Source organism: Eptatretus burgeri, chromosome 14, assembly GCF_056783735.1.
Source record: "Eptatretus burgeri isolate ZD-2024b chromosome 14, Ebu_testis_v1, whole genome shotgun sequence".
NCBI classification, from domain to species: domain Eukaryota; kingdom Metazoa; phylum Chordata; class Myxini; order Myxiniformes; family Myxinidae; genus Eptatretus; species Eptatretus burgeri.
Window position 1 is genome coordinate 40,037,085 of NC_140974.1, and position 13,644 is coordinate 40,050,728.

At 42.3% G+C, this 13,644-nt stretch overlaps 1 protein-coding gene across 7 annotated transcripts in view; it reads right to left on the reverse strand.

Annotated features, from left to right (window-relative positions):
• The window catches only part of ATM (ATM serine/threonine kinase), a 154,878-nt gene that overhangs the window by 78,799 nt on the left and 62,435 nt on the right, over nucleotides 1-13,644 (reverse strand). For all 7 annotated transcript variants that reach the window (XR_015051151.1, XR_015051153.1, XR_015051152.1 and 4 more), the window contains exons 27-31: nucleotides 11,291-11,525; nucleotides 11,062-11,186; nucleotides 7,506-7,629; nucleotides 3,256-3,473; nucleotides 2,978-3,170 (exon numbers count right to left, since the gene is read on the reverse strand). Coding sequence is in view for 4 of the 7 variants with exons in the window: in XM_085854442.1 (XP_085710568.1) it covers nucleotides 2,978-3,170; nucleotides 3,256-3,473; nucleotides 7,506-7,629; nucleotides 11,062-11,186; nucleotides 11,291-11,525 (895 nt within the window). In the remaining 3 variants the exon portion in view is untranslated. The remainder of the gene's footprint in view (nucleotides 1-2,977; nucleotides 3,171-3,255; nucleotides 3,474-7,505; nucleotides 7,630-11,061; nucleotides 11,187-11,290; nucleotides 11,526-13,644) is intronic.

Below are 13,644 nucleotides of genomic sequence, written 5' to 3' on the forward strand. Positions count from 1 at the left end.
AGGCATTGCACCACTGAGTGGGAAATCTTCCAGAGGAGTCATTAAGCTGGCTGTCCTGTTTCCTAGGTATTCCCTGTTAGACATTATGCCATGCAAACAATTCCTACCCACAGGTATCTTTCTGCATTCGCTGACAGATATGTTCCTTCCAATTAATAGGAGGCAATGTTAGGAAATTACATTTTATAGTTTCAGTTTATTCAAAGCAATTTACAAACTTATCTCTGCTAGATATTCCAAGGTTGATTAGTTAATATTGATACATGTCATTTGGCCTCAAGAAGATACTTATTTCCACCTTACAGACAAGATAGTCTCAATGAATGTTTCCTGTGCGTGCATTTCATAAAATGAGCAACGAGAATTAAAATAGTTAAAAGATTAAATAAATGAATAAACAGAGACAAAAACAGCCTCCAACAAGAAAAAGAGCAATCACAGATTGCAGACCCTCGCCAGGACTTGTTTTGTTTGGTGGTTGTGCACTGGTGTCAGGTCAGGTCAGGTGTGGGAGCATGCACCGGAGCAGCGTGTCACTGCGTCCGCTTTCCACTGGTACTCCAGGGGCCTACGTCTGGCAATTACCCAGGCAGATGTCTGGCCTATCCCCATCTCCTTGAGATGCTGATCAACCTGCTGCAACCACGAGGCACTTGGTTGGCCCATTGGCCTCCTCCACTCATGAGGCTCCCTCGCTGAGAGAATCTGGTGAGCAGGATCAGCGTCAGGAAAACGAGCCACATGTCCCCACAGCCACAGCTGACGCTCACAGACTATGCAAGTAACAAATCTCATTTGAGTCTCTCTCAGCAACCGCTCATTGGACACAAAGTCCGACCAGCAATAGCCAAGGATTCTCTGAAGAGACCTGGTACCAATGGAATTAAGTCTCTGTCTCAGATCCCTGGTCAGAGTCCAAGTCTCACATCCATAGAGCAAGACTGGAAGCACCTAGGACCTGAAGACTCGGACTTTCGTCCTCCCGCACAGGTACCGGCAGCGCCACACCCCATGATCCAGTGAATATATGACTCCCCAGGCCCGACTGGGTGTCCATATCATACTGGTGTGCTCCGTAATGAGTAGAAGATGTAACTATAACTGCCACTTTAGTACCCAAACACCCAAACAAGTAAAAAAGCAAAGATGAAGTCATCAGGAGGAACCTGGATAGGATTTGGGTTTCAGCTGCTACTCCTCTACCTTCAAACCCATCCAGGCACTGCCAAGTGAGCCTTATTCAAGAAATAAAAATGAAAAATAATGCAGATTCAAAAAATTAAACAATTCTGCGGCCAGACCATGCATCCCATCAGGTTGAAATTTAAAACATATATTGATCATCACTGCTAGATCATAATTACAAAGTTTCACATTGATCGATGAAGCGGTTCAAGAGAAAGAATTTTTTTTAAGATTTTCGTTCAATCCAATATGGCTGTTAGACCATGTGACCTATCAATTATTTGTGTAACACCCTGGTATCCCCAAGGTTTGGTGAACATATGTGTGAAATTTCCCCTCGATCTGTCCAGTCATTTCAATTCTGGAGAAGAAGACTTTTACAGGTTTTAGGGCAAATCCATTATGGTTGCCAAATCACATGACCTATGACATCATAGGGTGAAAATGTTTTGTTCCTCATGGATAGTTGGTCATACCTGTAAAGTTTTGCCTCGATCTGTTCAGCCATTTTGGAGAAGAAGATTTTTGAAGGTCCATTTTAATATATATATATATATATATATATATATATATATATATATATATATATATATATATATATATATATATATCTGCCAAATGACATGACCGATGATGTCATCAATTTTTCTCTGTTGACCAATTTTGCCCAAGATGGCCCTCAAAAATTTTCACACTGATCGGATGTAGCATTCCTGGTATGCAATTATAAAGTCATAATGAAGGCACCTATGTAATCATAAAATAAATCACACTTATTCTCCATGTGGAGAACTTGCCATGTGCCAATTTTCAATTTTTTCCAATGTACCGTTTCGGAGATACGGAGGTCCCAAGTTTTTCCTTTTTTCCAACATGTTTACCACACGACATGACATATGACTTCTTAATTGTTATTAAAACATTCCACATGAATTGTCGCTCCTGTGGTGAAAATTTTGCGTCAATCCGATAAGCGGTTGCAGAGAAAAACCATACTCACGTTCTGTGTGGACAAACGAACAAACAACAGACAGACAGACAAATAAACCAATGTCACCGCAGGGTGACCCGTATCTTGCCAAAAGGTGACCACGTGTGACTTCTTTAAGGTCACACTGAGGTGAACAGAGCTGTTATCCACCAGGAGCTACTCCTTGAGGAATATCTGCCTACGAGAGATTCCGATGAGAATCGTTCTACAGAGTAACCATGAAAAATATGCGTTTGCCTCAAAACGTCACCAAATGATGTCATAGTGTCTCAAGCTTGACATATCTAGAAAGCACTCATCGAGGTGTTCAATTTGAGGTACTACACGATATGGTTCCTAAAACTTGAAAATTTGACCTTGGGGTCAAATATGTTTGACCTCAGGCGCTAACCATGAAGGTCAAGGCCAATCGCCACCAAAAATTAATCAGCTGAGCGCCAGACAATGAACTATATTCCCATGAAGTTTGAAGACGATCCGATCAAAATTACTCAAAAAATAAGGGTTTCGTCGACTCCCCTGATTTGCGACAGTGATCTTGACCTTCAAAATTTTATGCGCTGAAAGGGACCTCAATAGGCCTCTGATATGCGAAGTTACAAAAATTTCCAATGATAACTGTGCTCTGCAGAATTTTTTATACGTGATTACAGACAAACAAACAAACAAACAAACAAAAAAAAAAACATACAAGCTGACTAACATATCTTGCAAAAACTTCGATTTGGCAAGATAACAAATGGACCAAAATGCAATACCCTCTCCTCTGGCGAGGGTAAAATGTCTACAGTGAGTACCAACCTGTGTCTGACAGTCTGGATGGCATGGTCTCGTGCTATTTTGTGAAGCTAGCGGCACAAGAACAGAAACAATGGGTTGCAGATGCTCAGCAAGCTCTTTAGGGCGCCAAATTAGAGCAGCATCGCATGTACTCTTCAACATCCAAAGCTGCAACAATTGGGAGCGCGTTCCGGGGTCAATGAGTAGAGCTGACCTGCCGACAACACAAACAAGCAAAGATTAATATCTGTGTCTTTTAACGGCCTGAACCTCTCGACTGCACTTGCTAAGTACATTACCGGCTTTGGTCGGACCGCAGGAAGTGCACAAGCGAGTAAACGATGTCGCGAAGCACAAATGACCCCAAGTCCCCTGGGGTGCTGCCCGATAGAGCTGGGAGGTTCGGAAGCAACTCAAGCACAAAGAGGGCATACGAACGCAGAGCACGCAGGCGTTCTGAGTCCTGGAGGCTCTCCACTAGCTGTAATTGGCCCAGCATTATGCGTTGAATGATGTCCTGGCATGGTGCGAAAAAATGGTGAAAAAAGATGACATTGAGGATCGATGATAAGAACAGTTCATTGTGAGAAAAATAGGAAAAAAAGGAAATTACAAAGAGTGAAACGGTGAAGAACCATCATGAAACAAGAGCCGAATGTCAGGAAAACTACGAGGGCATGTTGAAAAGAAATGCTTCCTATTAGTTTTCTCCAAAACTTGAAAGATATTTGAATGAAACACACAGATACAAACATCAATCTTTATTCTACCATGGTACTAGTTTCTTTCTCAACATATCACTACAGTCAAGTATTTTCTGCCAACATTCACGTAGTTTTGTGATGCAGTCATGATAGAACTGTGTGTCCTGCTGACTTAACTAGCAATTCACAGTGGTCATGACATCATCGTCAGAAGGAAATGTTCACCACAAAGGTGTTCCTTAAGTTTGGGAAGGAGATGAAAATTTTATGGATCCAAGTCGAGGATGGTGATCCTTTGTGTTGGTACTCCATCGACCGTCACTTACTCCCAGGATCGTAATGGTGCACCCAACTGTCATCTCGAGTCAGCCATCCCAAATCTCATCTCAGGCATTTCACGCTCTACAGCTCTGACAACATCGTGCAGCCCTCTGCCATCTTGACTACCACAACACTGAGACATCAGGTATCAGAATCACCAAAACTTGCACCCAATGGCAGAAAGAACTAATGGGTGGATTGCACTTTGTTTCATTTGAATATCTTTATCTGTTTTGGAGAAAAAGAACAGGAGGCATTACAATTCAACACCCTCTCATAGTACAAAGTCGTTCTCAAATCTGATCATTATATTACACGTTTCATAACCAATCATGGATAAGACATGGCTGTCTACAGAAAATTAATTTTGCTGTTCAATCGTTTCTAAAATTCACATGGGATAAAGGCAGCATGGTGGTGGCACTTCAACCCGTTGCAGCCCCTCTGCAAATAGATTGCCTGTGATGATACTTGGACAGGGCGAATGAGGATATATATCCAGCTATGACGAATGTGTCACAATATATGTCCAAGTCAGGGTGTTGGATGATTTGAAGTCGAAGTTCAAGATGGCAAAGTTTCCAGGATGATGCTGCCAATCAATCCTGAAGATAAAGATCATGGAGCTGTTAAGTGTTGTTGAAGCAGAGTGGGTGAGTTGTTATCCCACCCTGTTTTTCAAAAAGGGTGGGGATATTTTAATCAGATCCATCTGTCTGTCTGTGTCTGTCCGTCTGTCCTTCAAGCTATCTCCTAATCGGATGGGGAAAAAAAAATTGATGGGATGGGATGGGGTCTTGGGGTCATAATGAGGAAAAAAAATTTAACTCTAAAATTCACATTGGGTCAATAATGGTGGAACATTTTGCCATCTTTCAGCTTTGCTTCAGGTGGGAAGTGTGGGGATTTGCGATGGTGTGCCAGACTTCGTTGTAGTTAACTCCGCCACTGAAGGTGGATGGAGATTATGATGGATGACAATGGCAGAATCAAAGATGTTACATTTTGGACAGGTTTCATTCAGAATGACTACATCAGGCTGCTTGTTTACCTTGTCTATAAGGGCGTTCTCCAAACTTATCCACCGATCCCTATGATTTCAAAAAAATAATTTACACAGTTCTAACTGCCAGTGTAAATTACTTTGTACCACATGATCATTCCAGTCAGTTCCATGCATAGCTCATTGCCTAATGGTTTATCCAGTTTCCCTACTGTTCCTTACGGGTATTAGTTTCCTGGTCTCCTGAGGAAAAGGGGCACATTTCACATGCAGTCTTTAACAGCCCCATGATACAAGACATTAACTAAAAGGAAAGATTGTTCAGTGCTGCTTGTGCAGCATATGATGACAAAATAAACTGTCTTTCATAAAATTCTTAAATGTGGCATTTTCCTGATTTTGAACCATGTGAGCATGGGTAACAAGGTAATGGTTAGTCTGCCCCTCCCGCTGAGCTTGTTACATCACCGGGTGAGTAGCCTCCACTTGTGCACTGAAACCACCATTTGGAACACTTTAAGACTTTAAGATGAAGAATATTGTTACGGATTTCAGAATCCGATCCGACAAATGCAGACCAACATCCAGGTCCTCAGATAGTTATTTCCTTAAATGCATGTCCAGGATAGACCCATCCCCATGTCTGGTGGGATTCTGAATGTGATGTGTTGAGAAGGGTAAAGAATAGATCCCTCTCTTATGGGAAGCTTTTTCTCTTGACGACAGACACGTTCATGCGCGCGAGACACCCGTTTCTTTCACTGACGCCGACGCCCACCTTTTTCCAGCTACGTTGACACCCCGTTCCGCAGCTTTATGGACGCTAACTGGCTCCTGTTGATGGCAGGCTGAACAATGAGGCAATAATTGTTGTTGACGTATTATGAGTGCTTCACGTTTGTGCTTGGTAATTCTGACAAATGTCTGCTTTTTGCCGTTCATCCAGCACCACAGACATGGCTTCGTAAGCGAGGAATAACCGCGAGATGTGCGGGTTGTCACGGTAATGGTGCGCAAATGGGGCGGGGTGGATTTGGGGGGGGGGGTCTGTGCCACTGAGACAGGCCGCCTATAAAATGAGGGAGAGGTCCATTCTTGGGTGCGGCACGCGCGCGTGGGTCAGTCGACTGAGTAAGTTGCGGGTCAGTCGACGAGTCAGTTTGTGAGTCAGTTGGCGATAGCCAGTTACGGTTCTGACAGCTTCGTCGGTTAGAGTCAGACGGTCGCTTCGTCAGTTCCAGTCAGACGGCTGCTTCATCGTTCCAGTCAGACGGCTGCTTCATCGTTCCAGTCAGACGGCTACTTCATCGTTCCAGTCAGACGGCTGCTTCGTCGGTTCCAGTCAGACGGCTTCTTCGTCGGTTCCAGTCAGACGGGTGCTTCATCGTTCCAGTCAGACGGTTGCTTCGTCAGTTCCAGTCAGACAGCTGCTTCATCGTTCCAGTCAGACGGTTGCTTCGTCGGTTCCAGTCAGACAGCTGCTTCATCGTTCCGGTCAGACGGTTGCTTCGTCGGTTCCAGTCAGACGGTCACCCTTGGCGTACCTGTTTCTTGGGGGTGACATCGATTGGCATTCAAGCCTAATGGCGAGTGGGTGCACAGCAAGGCTGGGTGCTGGCAACGGACAAAGCACGCTCACGCATTTCAGGACGTTTTTGTTTGACGGACGACTTCTCTTTGGTGAGCGAGATGGTTTCTCCCCCCCCCCCCAATCCCCCAGAATGATCTGCTGGGTACCCTTGTCTGTGTTTAGTTGTTGAGTAAGTCAATCCCTGATAAGCAATTGCTCTTTGTCTCTTTTCCTATCACTTTGATTGATTTTGCCTGATTAATTATTTAGTTGCTAGCGATCATTTTGATTGATTTGGAATTTATTTATTTTTACCTCACGTAAATAAAAAGTTCTTTTTATTTATTTATTTTCTTATTAATAAATTATTTGTTGACGTTCCAACCTGTCCGTGCTTGTCCTTTCCTTCCAATGATCCAGCATTGTCCGAACTTAGATAGACTGGGAGGTAATTACCACACGACTTGACCAATAATAGTCGGCATGCACCAGCGGTTAAACGCTCGGCCGCCCTAATTAAGATCTAATCAAGATAAGATTGGTGCCTTGCCGAGGGTGCGCTCCCCATTCAGGTAACCACGTGACCTCTAGTTAAACGGCATAATTAGACGGTGGACACTGGAACTCGTGGTTAACTGGGTGGCGTTTGTGGTTCTAAAGCAATCCACCATACCACAAAGTTAATTGTGAGCGGTGGCCCCAGGTCCGGCTCTTCCAAGGTCAAACAGGGATTAAACCCCCCTTATAATACACTCGGTACCCGTGGCCGTAACAATATATTTTTTTAATTGATGTTATTTTTGTTCAACTTCAGAAGGGAAGCAAGCAGGGATTCTAACATGAAAAACCTGTTGGTGTTTTGGGAGAACGACTAATTATGTTCAACATCCCCACACAGAATGAACCGGAACTCCATGACCAATACTTATTCCTCATAGTCTTATAACTCACCGGCCTGTGAGTCAAGGTTTTGATGATGCTGCCTTCCTGTCCCAAGCAAGAAGCGAGGTAGGCCAAAGAAGAGCGGAGCATGCGTGGTGAAAATGATGGTCGGTGAAACGTCGGGTCCAACTCACTTCAGCAAAGACAAAACACCAGATCAGCCAAAACTTTCTGTAATCTTGAACATTTCATTGAGGTCCCAAAATAATAATCATATATTCCTTGCCAACAATGAAATTTAACCTTCCACTAAAACTGGGTGAATTTTTAGCCTTCCCGTAAAGCTCTTTACTTCTTCGGGTTCCTTCTTGGTCTTCCATTTGATTAGTCCTGGAACATCCAAAGTACTCAAGAATGCAAGCTTAAAAATCACCAAAACATATTTGCTGTTTTAACGAAATACAGTGCTTATAAAAGGTCTACACCCCCTTTCAAATTTTTCACCTTTTGGTGCATTATAGCCTGGAATTAAATTGCATCAAATCAGACTTTTTCCACCTTTATTGAGACATCGTAACCCACAACTTCCAAGTGAAAAATAAATTCTACAAATTTCAGAAAAATTATTTAAAATGCAAAACTAGAATATCTTGGTTGGATAAGTGTCCACCCCCCTGAGTTAATACTTGGTAGAAGCACCTTTGACAGCAATTACAGCTGTGAGTCTGTTGGGATAGGTCTCTACCAACTTTGCACACCTTGATTGGGCAAAATTTGCCCATTCTTCTGTACAAAAGTGTTCAAGCTCAGTCAAGTTGTGTGGGGAGTGTTGATGGACAGTAATCTTCAAGTCATGCCACAGATTTTAGATTGGATTTATGTTGGGGTTCTGACTGGGCCACTCAAGGACATTCATCTTTTTGTTCCTCAGGCACTCAGTGTAGCTTTGGCTGTGTGCTTCAGGTCATTGTCATGCTGAAAGGTGAACTTCCATCCCAATTTCAGCTTTCTTGCAGAGGGCAGCAGGTTTTCCTCCAGGATTTTTTCAGTATTTTGCTCCATCCATTTTCCCTTCTATCCTGACAAGTGCCCCAGTCCCTGCTGATGAGAAACATCCCCATAACATGGTGCTGCCACCACCACGCTTCACAGTAGGGATGGTGTTCTTTGGGTGATGTGCTGTGTGCGGTTTGCACTAAATGTAATGTTTGGCATTTAGGCCAAAAAGTACCATCTAGGTTTCATCAAAAAAAATTCCACATGGCTTCAGAATTTCTGGACTGTTTTTTTGCATTCCACAAATGGGACTCAAGGTGGGCTTGTTTGTGTAATGGCTTCCTTCTTGCCACCCTACTGTACAGGCCAGACATGTGGAGTGCTTGGGATATTGTTGTCATGTGCACACAATGACTAGTCTTTGCCATAAAGGTCTGAAGCTCTTACAAAGTTGCCATTGGCCTCTTGGTGGCCTCTCTGATCATTCTCCTTCTTGCTTGGTCATCCAGTTTGGAGGGACGACCTGATCTCGGCAGGGTCTTGGTGATACCATACACCTTCCACTTCTTAATGATTGTCTTGACTGTGCTCCAAGGGATACTCAAGGCCTATGAAATATTTTTATACCCATCCCCTGATCAGTGCCTTTGCACAACTTTATCCCAGAGGTCTTTTCAAAACTCATTGGTACTCATGGTTGAGTCTATGCTGTAAAACGCACCACCCAGCAGAGGAAACTTCCAGGAAGAGCTGATTTTATTCTGAAATAATCAGAATCATTATAATTTAACACAGGTGGAGGCCAATCAACCTGATTTGTGATTTTGAAGGTGATTGGTTACACCTAAGCTAACTTACAATTGCTGTTTTAAGGGGGGTGGGCACTAATCCAACCAAGATATTCCAGTTTTGTATTTTAAATGAATTTTCTGAAATTTGTAGAATTTGTTTTTCACTTTGAAGTTGTGGGTTACGATGTGTAAATAAAGGTGGAAAATGTCTGTTTTATGCAATTTACTTCCAGGCTTTAAGGCAACAAATGGTGAAAATGTTGAATGGGGGTGTAGACATTCTATAGCAGTAATCTTCACCATTGTTTTAGAAGGGGGGCACTTTTGCCGATAAGACATCAGTGTGAGAGCCGCCACACCGCCTGCAGGACTCCATAATGGCTGCTATTGCACCCCACCTCACATACTCTTCTTCATTGTGGTTAACTGCACTGCAAGCGTAATCGTTTGTAGACTGTAACCATATCCTGAAAGAGTTATGTTACTTTTATGCTTCACATTGGAACACTCATTTAAAACCAATGGGTCAATTTGATAGCATTTATGGCAGATTATGATGGGGTGTTTTCACATTTGTGTATTATCAGCCGCATATCAGGGGCTGTACTTTAGGCCACCAGGGGCCGACAGTGGCTCGCGGGCCGTGCAATGATGAACAGGATTCTATAGGCACTGTATATGATTACCGTATTTTTCAGCATACAAGTCGATTGGGAGTGTAAGATGAAGCTAGATCAACTCGAGTAGTTAGCAAAAATGTCAGACAGTCAGAACAATGGAGGTGTTCATTCCTCCCTGACACTGATGCATTGCTGCTTGCAGAACTTCCAGGGTCATGAATATCAATGAGCTGTCTTGTACATATTATTAGAATTTCTTTGTGGGATGACTTTTTGGATAAATTAGGAATGTCAATCGTTTTTCAACATATTTGTTATCATACAGAGGAACAGTACTGTATTAAAGCAAGCGACATTTCTCACTGATACCGTATTTCTTGTGTGCAGCTATAGTCACCATTTTCCTCAGCGGACTTAACAACTTCCAACTTAAAAGCTGCCGTGTACGACTTGCGTGACTTTATGGGAGGCATTTTGAGATTATGTAGTCAGCATGGATACACATGATTAGGATTGAAAGGGATGGATCAAACGTAATTGGTGAGTGCATGCTCATTATTGATTGGATAATTTTGCATGGGTCAGTGAGTGGATTAACATTTAATTGCTCAACCAATCGGCAAATGCTCCAAGCAATGATTTCTGTGGTGCGTTTTAAATTTACAATTAGACGATTGATTTCAGAAAATATCATACTTTGCAATAAAAATTTCATTTGTACAATTGAATGTCTTAAACCATAGATAAGTCGATTCTGAGTACAAGTCGAGGCCTGGACTTCCGGAGGAAAAAGTATCGACTTGTACGCCGAAAAATACAGTCGATACAAAAAAACAGAGATGCAAGAAGGCAATAATTCCTGTGTCGCATGTATCTTCCTTTAAATGAATCTCTCATTTCTGTGCGATTTTCAGCTTTCTGAAAAAGCAATTGCTGCAGGTGGTGATGCCTGTTATATGCTCGAGTTTGAATGTTAACTTCATTATATTGTAATGTCAATTTTTTGTCCGCTGCTGAAAATAACTGCGGTACAAGGGAATAATTCCTGACATTATATTGTACACAAGGTAATAATTCCAGCAATGAGCTTCCAGCCGACCACAATAAAATGTTTCATCGGAAATGCATATCGCAAAACTGATCATTTTTGTTTTGGATACAAGTACACACGTCAATAATCATGAGAAGAAAAAAAATAACAGTGTAATAGTTTTGCACCTGGTGAAGTCATAATCATTTCCAAGGTTTTCTCCATCTGTTCCATCTTCTTCCCTTCCACCAAGAGTGCCAAGCAGCTCCACAATGATCTCCGGGAGGTACATCATCATCAAATGGTCCACACCCTGCGTGCCGAAAAAAAAGCAGGTCATTAAACTTCCCCATGGTAAAAATCAAAATAAATAATATTCTGCCCCTCACCATGTATTCCTGCTGCACAACAACATACCTGGTTGCCAATCCAATCATCTTGTTTCAGCAACGTGAGAAAGCGTCGGGCCTTGGTGTGGTTCAGGATGCCGGCATTATCCAAAGCCAGCCAGGGGAGCAGTCCGGCCATGAGGCGTGGGAAGCAGCCAGACAGGAGCTGGCCTGTTGTGCGATCCATAACTTGGCACACGTGGTTCAGACTTGTTATATCCAAACGCCATGCCAGCTGGGGTACCAACTCCTGCCAATAACATCTGGAAGCCAAGAAATTGATCGATATTATCTCGCTTGCCCAAATTCCCTCAAATGCTGTTAGAGAGCTGGAACGTCTCAAAGACCAATATATATTTTTTCAATTTCACCATTTTTTTTACCTCCGCCACCTAAGGTGGACAGAGGATATATTACCCTGTCTGTCTGTTTGAATATGACCAGGATATCTCAAAAAGTTGTGGACACATTCGGCCGAAAATTGGTGGGCAGGTTGGGTGTGTGACAAGGACGAAATTAATGATTTTGGTTAAGATCCAGATCCGGATCTGGACACAAGAATTTTTAAAGTGATTCTTCACCATTGAGAGATAGGTCAAAAAACGATATATAGCATGATATCTCAAAAAAGTTGTGGATGGATTTGGACGAAACTTTGTGGACAAGTTGGTTGAATGACAAAGACAAATTGATTTGAGTTTGGGGAAGATCCGAATCAAGATCCGGGAATTAAAAAAAAAAAACTTTTCACCATTGAGACATCGGGCCAAAAATTATATATAGCACGATATTTCAAAAACTTGTGGATGGATTATGATAAAAACTTAGTGGAAGAGTTAGTTATATTTTGGTTTAGGTCAGCAAATCTGGCCTATCAGTGCGACACAAACACGTAAACTGTTCAGCCTGGCGGAGATATTCACTCTACCGAGCGGCATTCGAGTTTCGCTTGTATCAGATAAACCTGTTGAAATCAGGATTTTGCAACTGACGACACAGTCATGGAAAATGGGCATAATCAATAACAAATGATTTCAACAGGCAACTTCTGTTTGATGACAAAGGCATCTTTTACATACAATTATGCCTCAAATTTACAAAACAAGCAGCAGGTATTGCACATCAAAGCAGAAAGGCAAAATTCTACATTTCACTGTTATGTTATCACCTCCAGGCTTGCAGCGGGTTGAATCTGAAAGAAGGAAGATTTTACAATGCACTGTAATATCTTTGTCGAGTAAAAGAAACATTAAAAATAATGATTTTATCATTCTAAAGAGAACAGGGCAAGTATATCTGAGAACAAAAATGGATGGTGGTCTTAATATTGTCTACTAGAAGCACCCGCTCCCTCTGGGAGTAGCCTGATTGAGATGGTGGGGCAAATATATTTTGTGCAGTGGATAATAATCCCCTCTGTCTGAAGCAGGGGTCAGTAAATCACTAGCACTGTGGCACGTGTACAGGCAAAAATCTTGAGCCGTCTCCCGGAATATTTTTTTTTTTGTGCCCATGACCTGACCTGCAAAATGTGGTATTAGGAATATATATGCAAAATGTGGTGATGGTCCAGCTGTTTTTTTTTTTTCTATGATTTTAAGACGTGTACGCGCGCACGCACGCACGCACGCACGCACGCACACACGCACACACGCACACACGCACACACACACACAACACTACCATATTTGAGGCAGCAAGAAGGTATCCGGTGTTGCAGATCTCTCCTCACTCCTCCCACCTCCACTATTTCCCTCCCTCCAGTAACATTACCTTTAAATCAAGGTATAGGCTGTGTTTGTACTATTTGAAATTTTTGAGTAATTAGTGATTAGCGCATTTGAGAGGTCACAGGATTCCTTCGCTGATATTACCAATCGTTGCAACATCCTAATAGATACTTTCACATCTGATAGAATATTTGAAGATCGGAGCTCACCATCTCATCAATTATATAGGTATCCAGATTGAAATCTGGAAAATTTTGGGCTTTTTATAAAGCATTGTATATCTCTATCTACCCTCGGAAATGGTGACAGGTGGTGGCTCGTGTATTTACAAGTTATAAATTGTGAGAAATGACTTTTAAACCCCCTAGTAAGGTGCGTCATGGTAAAAAAAATGTGCCCTAAAAAGTCTCGTCACAATTAACCTTGGGAGCTCAGAGGAATCGGGAAATAAATAAATAAATAATTTTAAAATCACATCAAACAATGCAGAGGAGTAGGGAAAAATCGCATTGCTCCAACCTGCTAATTTGAAAACCATAGCACTTACAAAAGCGATGTATACAGCTATTCATAGGTGGAATGAAGATCAGGCATCAAGGCATTGTTGAGCAGGCTGAAACAAAATGGCAACTTAAGACCCCATCGAGGTGAC